The 13,401-nt window shown below is 43.4% G+C and overlaps 1 protein-coding gene across 2 annotated transcripts in view; it reads right to left on the bottom strand.

The window, feature by feature from the left end:
• The window catches only part of SHISA9 (shisa family member 9), a 164,870-nt gene extending 155,764 nt beyond the window's left edge, over positions 1–9,106 (bottom strand). The window contains exons 1-3 of one of the 2 annotated variants that reach the window (XM_027885483.1): positions 9,031–9,106; positions 7,469–8,071; positions 162–289 (exon numbers count right to left, since the gene is read on the bottom strand). In XM_027885483.1, coding sequence (XP_027741284.1) covers positions 162–289; positions 7,469–7,992 — 652 coding nt within the window. In that variant the 5' untranslated portion in view covers positions 7,993–8,071; positions 9,031–9,106. Of the gene's footprint in view, positions 1–161; positions 290–7,468; positions 8,270–9,030 lie in introns of those variants that run through there. The other variant, XM_027885482.1, reaches the window with a different exon arrangement.
• Positions 9,107–13,401: the final 4,295 nt, after the last annotated feature.

Below are 13,401 nucleotides of genomic sequence, written 5' to 3'. Positions count from 1 at the left end.
TAGGAAATTCTAAATATTTCTCATTCTGAGATAAAGAATATTTCTAGTTTGCAAGAACCAAAGTGCTCTGGATCCTCATTTGACACACACCAATATTTGTTTCACAATGCTCATTTTAGTGCCAGCATTCCAGATATGGACAAAGTTATAATTCAACTTACGTAGGTTATTTGGAGGAGGTCTTGTCTCCATGTTTTCATAGTGCTGCACATGTACTACAATGTTTAGATCTCTTTCCATATGATCTGTTGTACAAGGACCTTGAGGTCGCATAACATCAGCAAGAGCCCTGAAAACCAAACAAAAGCAGAATGAACCTGCAAAATCTGTAAGACATCACCAATATGTTCCAAGCTCTTTTTCAGTTTGAGATGCAGTCGATCATAATGTCTGCTAGAGAAAACAGCTCCCCTCACAACAAATTCAGGGAAGCAGATTCATTGTGAGACTTCACACCTAAGGCTCTTTTTAGGTTGTCTTAGACAGCGTGCTAGAAGTGAAACACGGAAACACAGTAAGTTCTTAAGCTGTCTTTGCTTTGGAGGAACATAATTTAGGCTTGTTGAGACTTGTAGGGTTCTGCCATTGCATGTGCTCAGTAACATTGCTGAGCCCCTCAGCACCTAGCCCATGTCTGTTCCTTTCACAAACTAGTTATCTTCATACTAGATTCCTAACAGGGCCTGTCAGAGTAAATTCTTACACATACATTTGCCCAGAGCACCACACAAGGCAGTGGTCTTCACAATTTTCGTCCAAAATTGTCACTGAAGTCGAAAAGTCATGTGATTTTCCTGTAGAAATCCAGTAGGCAGGGATTTAAGCTTTCCTCATCCAGAAGAGGAGATTAAAAACATCTTTTCTAGCTTCTATGAGTATCCTAGTCATTCAGATGGAGCAAAGCTTGCACAGGAACACTCCTTGCTCCTTTGAAGCCGGTTCAGAAACTGGATGAGGGCTTTATGCCAGCAAAGAGAGAGCAAGCAGAAGGATTCTTAACTTAAGCCAGGCCCTGATGCTGGTTGTGGACTCGGTCTGCAGAGCTCCAGGCAGTGTCTGACAGGCTCATCCCACTCGGGGGTATTTTCTAAGGACCATTCTCACTGCTGAGTGTCCTGCCGAGTGTAAGTCCATTCTTCAGCACAGAGATAAGCACTGGATGAGCCCTGCAGATCCAGAGTTAACCAGTTCTAAGCTCTGGAACCCTCAGCGTGGCAAGATGTGACAGTCTGGGGTTGTGTGCTGTTTTGCCACTGCCTTCTGCAGGAGCAGCACTAGCCCTGAGCCGTGTGCCCCAGAGCCACCTGCTGAACTGCTGGGCCTAGGAAATAATTATCCCAGCTGCAGGAGCTGCTTCCTAAGGCAAAGGAGAGCTGTAGTGTGTGTTACCAGTGTCTTCAGGGTTTAATGCAAGCCTTTTCTATTCAGGTCAATGAATCATGGACCATTGTTTACCTCCCTTTTGTTTTACTAGCTTTAATTTTTAGACCTCTTGAGCAATTTTTTTAAGGGCATGGATGTATTTTCTGGGCACTACGCCCAGTTTAGTTTAATTTTCTGCAAAATTATATACAGTGTCCCAGATACTGTATCAAAAAATATTAGCTTATAAACTAAGAAATAAATAAAAATAAGCGCATTCAGTGTTGAAAGCCATGGTAAATGCCATCTAGCTCCTCCACTGTACTTCTGTGACATGATGATTTCTTGATCAAGTAGCGCTGCACTTTTAAATATTAAAAAGTAGCTTCGCTTAATTTACAGAAAGGAATCCTGAGCTGGATCTTGCTTTCTGATGGCAGGAATAGCTTTGGTACACAGCTGAGCAATACTGATGTTTCATTGTGTTTATGACTAGCATTATGTTATTAAAATATTAGTTACAGTTGTGATCAACACGTTACAGAATACTCTGTTGATACTGTAAAAGGTCAGAAGACAGTAACCAAATGATTAATGGTCTCAGAGTAATGCTCCCATTTGAAGCAGTGCTTATCCAGCAGAAATAGCAGAGCTGGCCTACATAGCAGAATAATAAAAATTCAACAGAAGAAATCTCACAAAGACATGTATAAAACGATGCAGAAAGAAAGCATTATATTGCAATACAGTTTAAAATAAGTAGAGACCAAAACCATTAAATATCTCATCAATTTATGCAAATATGTCTCTATACAGAGGAAATTACTGGCTTCAATATTACTTCTAATTGCAGAGGCAGCTGGACACATTTCTGGGAAGGGAAGAAAAGTAAATAAAAGTTCCAAACTCCAGTATAAGAGTTAAAACTCTGAGATCTTAGTACTTCCCAACTCTGGGGGAGTGGGTTTTCAGAAATGCTTTTCTCGTTGCCCCTTGATCAAATGGTAAATATTGTTCTCTGTAGACTTTAAATAACACCCCGTATGATGGCAGATTAACTACTGCCTGTCTACAAAAATGCTGCCTTTTCTACCGTTTTAGGGAGGCTTTTTTCAAATGGGTTTTTTAAGGAATTAGTTGTCCAACCCCTTCTTCTATATTAAGAAAAGAGGAACTACTCACCACCAAGTTCTATTTTTAACAACACAGCGCCCATGTTTATACTGTGTTAGCCAAAGTTGTACAGCCTTCTCAGGGCAGAATAGCTCATATAATTAAGAGCTTGTCCTTATTCTCCACTGATCTCAGGGAGAGTTCAAAATGTGGAGCAGCTTGTATCACTGAAGCACAAAGGAAATGCTGTACCTGCATTTTGTTCTTTTAGGGACTGCCCATATAATGAAATGCATAAAGGGAGGCTTGTGCTCCAGTACATGACAAAATCCTTGAATAGATGTTTGATCTGAAAAATTCCACAGAGGCCAACAGAGTGTTATAATACCTTGATGCATTTGTCTCACCTAAATATAGTCATTTAGATTTTGATCATTATCTGAAGAAATTGTTGGAGTGGGTCCCATTGAAAAGTTATATGTACATAGAAGGTCTTTACACCTCTGCTATACTGAATTTTTTTTTTTTTTTAAGGAAATGCAAAATGCAAGATAATCTTCTAAATCAGGGAGCAATATCATTAGGTCCTGTGTGTTGATATTGATTGCAATATTACAGAAGTGGAGAAATGTTGCCTGCATAGGAGTTCGTGAACTATCCAAGTATCACAAAACTTCAGCATTTCCTTTACCAAAAGATTTCCCTTTTTGGATACATGATAATGGTTTGGGGTGTTATAAAGCATGTGGAGACAGGCATTTCCCTTATGGGTACAAGCTTGAAGAAGCTGAAAGAGGTGATTTCATGGAAGGTCACTTGTCATATTTTGCCTCCAAAACTGGGTCAAAATCCATAAGGGAAATAATTTCACACGTAGGATTCAGGATTTTGGCAAGTCAGGCTATTTTTGGCCCCAGGTACACACCTTTTGAATGATCAACAAAAGACCACTCATGAGGTCAGCACATTTTGAAGGAAGAAAGAAGAGCTGAGATGGTTCACAAGATTTTGGAAGGCTGCTGCCACACTGGCAGAGGCACTGCTTCAAAAAACAGGAGCTGTAGCATAGAGCATGATTGTAAATATTGTCCTTCCAGTTCTTGGTTTGTTTGCACATTCTCCACAAGGATTAGGGAAAAAGACAAAGGTGTGGTTTTATTTACAGAAAAATCTCCTCCATGAAAAGAAGTAAAGGGGTTTTTGTCTTCTATTCATTTTTGAGAGAGGATTCTCCACTTGAACTGATGGAGCCTGGAAGGCCCACAGACATTTTCTTAAGCTGCAAGAAGATGCTGCCCTCGCATGCCTAACAGAGCTTCCAGGGCTGCTTCAGCTGGCAGATCAGTCCTGTGTCCTGTCATGCACAACACTGCCACACTCATTCCCTTGGCCAGATCTGCCTGTGCACACCATCTGATTTCCTTATTCTCCTAGAAAAACAGGAGGGTAAAGGAACAGTTCCTCTGTTTGGATACCACTGTTACTGCTTAGCTGGCCACTGTAGCTGAAGGGAATATTTTTCTCCTTTTAATGTCAAGTAACAAATTTGAAAATGAGGAGACTGATATAAAAAAAACATCATGGTACAATGCCTTAAAGGAAATACAAAGTGCAGAGTTAAGGCTGCAAAAACCCCCTCTCCCTTTTGCTCCTCCAGATTTACAGTTCCATGCCAGCAGTCAGGGGGTATGACTGAAAAGCACTGATCTGAGGAGAAGGAAATGTCAACAGTGCCACACCTGGCCTTCTTTCTCAAAACAAAAGGAAGTAACAAAGCTCTCTTTAAAAAAGGACAAATCTTGACTCTTTTTTTCCTAAATAGACTTGTCCAATAGCGATTTCTTTTTTTCCCTATGGGTTGTTTTCACTAAATAAATACATTCCTCCAATGCTTTTTCCATTGTCAAATACCTCAGGAAAACTCGGTGGCATTAATGGAGTATTCTTGGTTTGTTTTGGTATAGTACTAAAAAAAATTTTAGTGCAAGGCAGGTATATAGAAACTATGTTCAGCAGGACTGTGAGGTTTCCTTTACTGACACTGTAACACTCTTACACACACCAGTGTCTTACTTCAACAGCAGATCTACTGACTGGAGGGTGAAATAATGCAAGGAATTAATAAGTGTGGCACAGTTTTGCTTCCTATTTATAAGTCAATGTTCTTATTCCCACATGTCAGCTCTCTCTTCACATTTTTAAATACTTTCAGTAAATCAAAAATGGAAATATATAACTTACACCAGTTGTATTCTGCAGTTCATTTTTCTTAAAAATCAGCCCCCTCCTAAAAAAAAAAGTCTATTTCCATTATGCATTGTCCTTTTTTTAGGAGTAGAACCATCCCTTTGAAAGGTGAACTTGTTCACAGATATGAAGGGGATTCAAGTGTTTTGTGCAGCCATTGGCTAGGGAAGGGAAAGGAGACAATCTTAGCTAAGGAAACAGATGACAAATCAGCATCTGTGTTTCTCTTGCTGCCAGCCAAAATGGAGTAACACTTAGTACTTTTACTTTGGCCTACCTAACACTCTTGATGCATTATACTTCTGCTTGTTAATGAGGTTCAGTACAGAAAAAACCCATAAGTGTTGTTTTATGATTTGCTTTTTTTTGATATTGCAGTGATGAATGTTATCAAAGAAGGTGAATATGAATATAGGGTGCATATTATATTAATTGTTGGTACTATTAATTATTTGAACAGGTAAATTATTTTTTAAGCATTGCAGCCTTTTTTTTCAGGACATTATTAGTGTAAAATGAGCTAGAATGAAATGTTTTAGTTAAACACACATTTGAGGACTAGGAGGTTACTTGAACTCTTCACTCAGTGAATATATCTGTAGACTGCCAAAGGGATTTAAGAATTTAATTCTTTTTCAAATTAACAGTAAAGCCACCACACAGCTGTAATAGGAGTGTGAGAAGTTGTGTTTTTTTTTAAAAAAAAAAAACCTATAGCACTGCTTTTTCAGAACACGACTAGCTATTATGTGTGCTGAGTGGGTGACTGTTTTTCCATGTGATCATGACTTTCCAAGTTTCTATATAATCCTGACTTGAACATTTTCATGGCAAGAAAAGTAAGAGATCGCAGACACCGTTAAGTATTTGGGGTAACAGAGGAGCTCTTCTGAGAACCACTTCAGAAACCTGATCTTCAGTATACGTGACTGAAGGGCATCAGAATGATTGGAAATGGTTTTCCAGTCCCCCATAATTTTATTTCCAGAAACTAAGAGAGAATATCCTTTCAGAATACTTCACACCTGTACTTCAGATAGCAAATATTTCTACTCATCAAAACAGGACCTATTTAAGCCATAACAAGCAGGGATGGCTACAACTTCACTCTGTCCTGGTTTTTTGTGGCTGTTACAAGCCCTGCTTTTTTGTCTGCACGAAGACATTACAGAGAGAGGCAGAAGCAAGGGAGAGCTTTTCCCAAAAGAGCTCTGTAGTTTAAGAGTAGTATTTAAAAAATAAATTTTTCTCAATTTAGTCGTTGAGGACATTCTAAATGTCTAAAGGATTATCGTACCTTGCTCAACAAAAAACACCTTTGCAGAAGTATCACTGGCACATGACGTTAAGTTGACTAAAATTTCTGCAGTGTGCTTTTTCCCTCAGTAGTAAAAGCGTATCCATATCAGCCAGTTTATAAATAGCAAATAATAGCTCATGAACTGGTGGTGCATTTGCAGGAGTATTTCTGTGACTTTCTCTGTTCATTTCAAGATAAGCAGTTAATCAAAAAGTCACGCAGAAACTTCAGTAAAAAATAAGGCTCCAGGTGTTGAGTTGATCTCTTGGACTGTCTTTCAAAGATGAGTCTTCATCTAAGATTTAAAGATTGTGAGCTACACCAACAGCAGTCAGGGCAAGAGGAAGCTTTCTGCCACCCTGCACGTCCAGTAGAAGGTATCCTTTCATTGCATTTCATCACTAAAGTTGCCCAATATGCTGGAATCTATTTAGACTCTTTAATGGAGCTGTTTGCCTTTTTTAATGCCTTTCTCCCATCTGCTTTACTTTCATGTGCCTGGGATTAGCATAAAGAATCAGACAGGCTGCAAACTTGACAAATGTGTTATGCTTTGATTTTGAACTGCTGTGACAATCTGGGTTTGGAATATGTTGTTAAAGCCATTGGGCTCTGTCCCGAGTTGCCCACCTGCTTATCCACCACTAGGCAGCCAGGATCTGGAGTAGATGGTACACAGCATGTCTAACTCTAGGTGGGGGAGGTTCTCTTTGATATAATCCAGCCATTACACAGTGGATACAGAGTTATAACATACACACACATGGATGAGACAAGACTTTCATATTCCATTTTTTACCTCTCAACAGTAACTGAAAAAATGGTAAGAAATTCTACAATAGCTTTTCCTTTTTGTGTCTTCCTCTTCCCTTCCACCCTGACTCATTTTCACAGCTTAGAAATTTTACAAATAGCTCACACACTTGCAAGGGCTGGGGGAGTAGGGAAGGTCCTGCCAAAAAACATTTTGCAGCTGGAGAGGGAGGGTGAGATGGCATTTGTTTACATCCTTCTGTTGAGAAGTAAAAACATTTTCCAAGCTTTGAAACAGTTGGAAGAGGGAACCCATCAGCCTTTCTATAATTCAGTGTTGCTGGTTTCAGAATTTTTTTGGATTTCTGTTCACGCACAGTATATCCGGGAACACTTGCTGGATCTTGTTGGGGAGAGGGTCAGGCACTGCAGATAAAAATGTACTGCTGTCTGTGCAGACTCCACAGTTATTCCTACTCTTCCTCAAATGCATGTACTTTGATAACCTGGGCTGGGGGAACCACAGGAGCTCTGCTCAGCAAAGTTGGTCTCTGTCGGTCGCCTTGCAGGGGAATGCAGCTGCCTGGCAGGAGCTGTTTGTCTCCCAGGAACACACGGGCTCCTCTCTCCTCTCTAGGGGTTGGGCAGGAGGTAGGGGGGAAGGGGACCCTGCTGCCTGGGACTCAGCCTTACCTGGACATGTGCTCCCGCTGGGGTCTGTGTGCCTTCTCCAGCCCTAGTTTGGTGAAGATCCCCACCAGCACCATGACTGCTACAACCCCACAGATGATGTAGACAATGAGGTTGGTTTTATCCCTGGTAGGGTCATGCAGAGGGTCGTCTATGCGGGAAGGAGGCTTCCCAGTGTTCATCCACAACGGTGTCTCATAGTTTGTGCAGGTGCTTTGATCCAGCCTTGTCTTCTTGAACTTGCAGCAAAACCTGAAGCCACAAGTGCCACAGCAGAAGATGAACTCCCCCGAGCTGCAGTTAAAGGGGGGGTCCCACTGCCCCATCACGTCAAAGTAGCCCCTGCAGAAGTCTGGGGTGGGAGGTGGCTCGGAGGGGTCCAGCTGTTCCCCGAGGCTGGAGTGATTTCCTCCCGAGAGCACCACAAAGCTCCCCAGCTGCTGGCCAGCTTTCTCCTGAGCCCGACACACCAGCGTGAGAAGGTCCGCCACCAAGTAGCCGAAGAGCAGCCGAATAAAGCCTTCCATTCTGCCTCCCAGCCCCGGCTCAGCGATGCTGCTGCCGCCGCCGCCGCTCGAGCTGCTGGATGCTGCGCTGCGCCAGGAGCTGAACATAAAGGGGCTTCGTCAGGGGCCGGGCGGCCGCTCAGCCCGCGCTCGCCTCCAGCACCACGGACAGCCCCGGACGGGCCGGGCAGGGTCCGCCGCCCCCGCGCAGGGTCCGCAGCCCGTCCCCGCTGCGCTCCCGGGGAGCGAGCGCGGCACTTGTGGAGCGGAGCGCGCGTGAGAGGGAGCGCGGGAGGAGGAGGAGGAGAAGGAGGAGGAGGAGGAGGAGGAGGACCGAGGGGTGGAGGTGGCGGCGGCGTGCGGGGCACCGCGCCGGGCTGGAGAGAGGGGCGTGGAGGGGCCACCAGCGGGAGGGCTGAGGCGAGGGCGCTGCAGGGGCGGGGAGATGGAGAGAGGGCGAGCGAGGAGCCTCCCCGCTCTGCCTGGTGCACCCACCGCCCGCTCCTCCGCGCAGCCCGGCGCGGTCCCTCGCACAACTCCCTCAGAGAGCCGCCGAGCCCCGCCCGGGGCCGGGCTGCCAGGGCAGGGCGCGGGGGGCTGGACGGGCTCGCCGCGGCATCCAGCCGGCGGGAAGAGAAGGCAGATGAGCCCTGCGGGAGAGCGCGGTGCAGCCCGGCGAGCCGAGCCCCTCTCTCTCAGACCTCCCTTCCTCCCTCCTTCTTTCCCTCCCTCTCTCCCTCCCTCCCAGCCCCGCTGTGGGGCTTTCCCCCCCGCCGCAGAGCCGACCTCCGCCTCGGCCCCGCTCCCCGTCATCCCTTACATAAGACCCTTCCCGCTCCCCACAGGTGCGTCTCCCAAAGCTCGGGAGCGCCTCCTCGTCCCGTCCCCCCGCCCGCCCCGCGCTGAGGGGGTCAGGGCAGCCCGGGCAGGGTGGGGTGGGCGCCTCGGGTCAGCCCGGGGCAGCTCCGCGGGCGGAGAGCGGCGCGTCCCTCTCCCGGTGAGTAGAGCGGTCCTTCCGCCGGTAACTCCTCTCCGAGCGGTCCCCGGAGCTCCACTCACCTGCGAGGCGAGGGCAGGTGCTGCGGGCGGAGCGGCGTCCATGGGGCCGCACCTCCGCTATGCCCGGGCGGGAGCGGGCGCTGCCCTCGCCCCGGCGCGCCCGGCACAGGTACGGCGGTGCTCGCACTGCGTGCGGCCGAGCGGGGCTTTGCCTGCTAAACATGAGCTGCCCCTGCACATCATTTATTTAAAAATCTCGCTATAATGTCAGTTAGCTGGCTCCAGAGGACACAGCGGAGCTGCGGGTTGTTTGCGAGACACAGAATCGAAATAACTTCCCCCAAACAGAGAACTGACTCTGGGAAAGACTTTTTAGTGATTCACTCTCCATGCCTGTTATTTAACTCTGTCATCTCTGCCTTTTGGTTTGGCAGTAACCTGTGCAAGTAGCAATAATATTATCCTGAATACTATGCTGCCACCAAATGTAGGAAATAAGCCCATTATGGCGTGATTTAACAGTGTGGGCTGGTGCTGGAAGCAGCTTCCCTTCTCCCCGGGGCATGTCTGTGGCTGCCTTGCTGCGGCCTTGCGGGCTGCTGTGGTCCCTGGGCAAGGGGCCGGTGTGCCGGGGCTCTGCAGTGCCAGCCTTCCCTCCCTTCCCACTGTGTGGCTGCCGCTCTTCAGGAACTTCGGCCAAGTCCGTGTGGAGTTGTTAGGCGGTAAATAAACAGAAAGGTGAGGCAGAGGGCAAAGCAGACGTTTGGAATCGGAGAGGGCTGTAGTTAGCTAATTGCAATCCTTTGCCTTCTCTTAAAAATAGACTCTAAGTACAGTGATGATTCCACTGAACAGTTTGACAGTAAGCCTCGCATCTTTGTCCAGGAGGTAGGTTAGAAAGCCCCTTTATTTCTTAGCAGAGAAAAACAATCAGTCCCAGCCAAAACCAGCCTTTTTGGTTTTTAATATTTAATTCTTAAAACCTCCACCTCATCAACATCCCCTTTCAAGTCTCCTCTGAAATCATATCATTCCTCCCTCGTGTATACTTCTCTCTGCTATTATTTATTATTTAACACTTTGTGATGCAGTTAGTGCTGAAAATACTGCACAAAATGAATCTTTTCCATACTTATTATTGCATCTAGAGGCGTTTCAGGTCCAGTCCTGTCAGGGGCTTAAGATTATGCAAGTAACCCTGTTGATTTGATGGCTAAAAAGCTGCTTAAATATTTTGCATGATTAGTACTATACATGTGTGGAAATAATAACATCAAAACCAGATTTATTTTATGGGTGATTAATCCTGACTAAATATGGTACAAGTTTCTTGTTTCGCTAAGTTCCTGGGGCTTTCCTTAAGAATTCCCATATGAAAAAGAAGCCCAAAGGACTTAGGCTAGAACCTAACATCTGAGGGATTCAGGGCCATGAGATCAGAATTCGACCCTAAGTGACGTGCTTGGGAGAAACAGGAGGATGATTAAAGCTCCTTGGAAAAAATATTTCTTATGGCACCAAGAGACTTTGAATCAGACCTGTGGAACCCAAAATCATGCTATCCCTAATTAATTATAAGTTACTTTAGTTGTTGAGCTCTCTGAGCCTGTTAGTTGTATTAGCAGTGAAGTTATTTTCAGCTGTATCATGTTTTAGAATTCTAATAATGAACTGGAGTTGTTCTAGACTGGGGCACAAAGCCTTTTTACCAGACCTGCAGTTTTGTGGTTTAATGGCTTCATAGCATGTACTTATAAGAACACCTGCATGATCAAAATATAAACCCATTATTATAATAATGGGAACAAGAAAACTAGTTGAGAGAAATGTGTATTACACACGGTACTGAGACGTATCTTGGGTTATTGTGTGATGTTATAAAGTTTTTCTCCATTAAGTCAGTCAATAAACATCTCATTTATTTTAGTTGCGTTTAACAAGTTGAGAAACATGAAAGATTTCCCAGTTTAGCACCACCATCATCACTTTCAAGACTTCAAGGATTTCAAGACCTCTCTCTTTGACATTGCTTTAAGGTAAGTAATAATTGCCTACTTTTCTACAGATTTATCCCATAAGGAATGTATTTTGCCTCTGAAACAACTGAGAGGATGAATGTTTCAACTAAACCTGCAGAGTTGTCTTTACTCAAGTGCACATCCATTTAATCAAGTGAAATTCTTTTAGGCACCAATCTTACACAAAATTCTTATTATCTTTTTCCTCTAATTTCTTTGACTTGTTTTCACCAAGGCAATATGAATCAATGTTGTTTAGCTTTAAGACAGAACACAGGCATGTCTTTCTGGTAAATTCTGTAGCACTATGTACTCATGTCACATGGGAGTTATATAAATGCATATAGACTCATAGTCTATATATTGAATTCTGTGTGGAATTGTACATTGTCTTAGAACTGATTCTTGCAGGGGTGTTTTTACGTAAATAAGAGAGTTTGAAAAGGAGTGAAATTAGGAGAGAAAGTTAATGAGTTAACCTGAATGTTGAGTTGGTGACAAATCTGAAGAATATACAACAGTTAGAATATACAGAGCAATTGCAATTATTATGTTCCAAATTCTATATTTAATTTTCTTTTTTTAAATAATAACAATGTTGATGACCTTTGAATATTTCCCTCGGATTGACTACCTGCTAGAGAAAGTAGTCCTTTGCTGAGCACTGATTCAATGGGTCCTTCTAGCCAATCATTAATTCCCAAGAAATGCCATATAGCTCAATCATTATTATTAACAGACGTTCCAGAGCTGTGAAAATCTGTCAAAAAAAGCAGCCAGACAGGCCTGATCTCAGACAGTATTGATGTGAAAGGTATTTTGTGATAAGAAATGTCATGTGGAAACTGGAATGAAGCAGTCAATGTCTGCTTTCTTGGTAGTATTTTCCTGCTGAAGTGGGGATGTCTGGATGCATAGATACAAAGTGTATTGCCAGTGGAAAACAAAAGAGGTGATGATTCTACCTCAGCAGACCAACTGGCACTAGTCTGTACAAGTACAGGTAAATGTTAGAAGGTTCTTGCTGTGCAGCACTAAGGTAGCTCAAGACTAAAAAGTATCTTAGCAAACATAAGTTAAAGAAGCAAAATGTGTTTTAACAAGAAGGCTACAAACAACTTGATGTTTATAAATACAGTCCCGTGGTTTACAAATATTGTAAACAGCCCTGAATGACACAACACAGGAGTTTGCTTTGAACAACTCTACATTCTTGAATTAGCATACACCAGACAGCTTCTCCAAGTTCTGACATTCTCTCCCCCTGGTATTAGTCTGGCTGAATGGTCAAAATGCATTTGGTGTTAGACCTTTCTTTTAGTTACACAGCTAACACTTCATAAGCCTTTGCTCCTTTAACCAGTAACTGCAATCATTAGTATCATATCAGTGCAGCAATGTGTGAAATCCCAACCTGCATTGTGTTGACACTAAATACACTTCTCCTCTTATAATTGCTGAGCACACATCTTTTAAACTAACCTTTCCCTTTTCATTAAAAAACATGCACATTCAGACTTGGACAGAAGGAGCTTGATCTTATAAATTCATTAATGCCCAGCAATTTTAACAGGAACTTCTCACAAACACTGAGCATTTTCAGTTATTGTCATCAAGTCTGAAAAAATATACATGGCACGTAGGTAAGGGATCACCATCAAGAGATCTTAATGAGCCAGGAGGTACTGCATGAATAAAAAACCATGAGAGACTTCTTTTTTATGGCTCACTGAGGAGGAACATAATTTATTGCAATTCTATAATGTAGAAATTACCTTTATAACCTAATATTTTTCTCTTCAGTCTTCTTGTGAAACTAAAACTGTAGTAATTACATGGCTTGAGTTTGAGGCAGGCAGTGACAGCACCCAGATTTGGAGTGGACTTCATGAAATCCTGAGAGTTCTTTTAGCTTCAGTTTAATTCAGAGGAATTTCAGAAAAAATTCAGACAAATTTAGAAGTTAAATGGAGTACTGGCAAATATACAAGAGGAAATGCATGTATACTGCACATGTCTTCAATATACAGGAGTGGAAAAAAGTGCCAGCCTGTCTAAGGCAGCTTCCAGCAGTACAGCTGAAAAATGAGTTGTGCCCTCAGGTTCACCTGTTGCACAGCTCTTGCTTTGATTCGGAACAAGGAGAGCTGCCAGTCAGGTTCTCTCTTGGCAAAACTGATGATACTTTTGAATTGTAACAGTATTGCAAGTACCCGAGAACAAGGTACCTTTCTGCTTGTTATAAATTAGACTGTCATGGAATTTAGATCTGGAGTGATTGGCCAGGTGTCTGAGGATTACTGCAGCTGACAGAAACAGCTCTGCACTCATTCCAAAGTCATGCCAACAAAATCTTTGTCTTGTTAACAAAAAAAAAAAAAAAAAAAAAAAAAAAAAAAAAAAAAAAAAAAAA

The sequence above is a fragment of the Empidonax traillii genome, unplaced genomic scaffold (assembly GCF_003031625.1).
Source record: "Empidonax traillii isolate 1590-97213 ecotype Southwest subspecies unplaced genomic scaffold, ASM303162v1 scaffold166:size2381449, whole genome shotgun sequence".
In the NCBI taxonomy this organism is placed as follows: Eukaryota; Metazoa; Chordata; class Aves; order Passeriformes; family Tyrannidae; genus Empidonax; species Empidonax traillii.
This window is presented reverse-complemented; position numbering and strand designations above follow the sequence as displayed.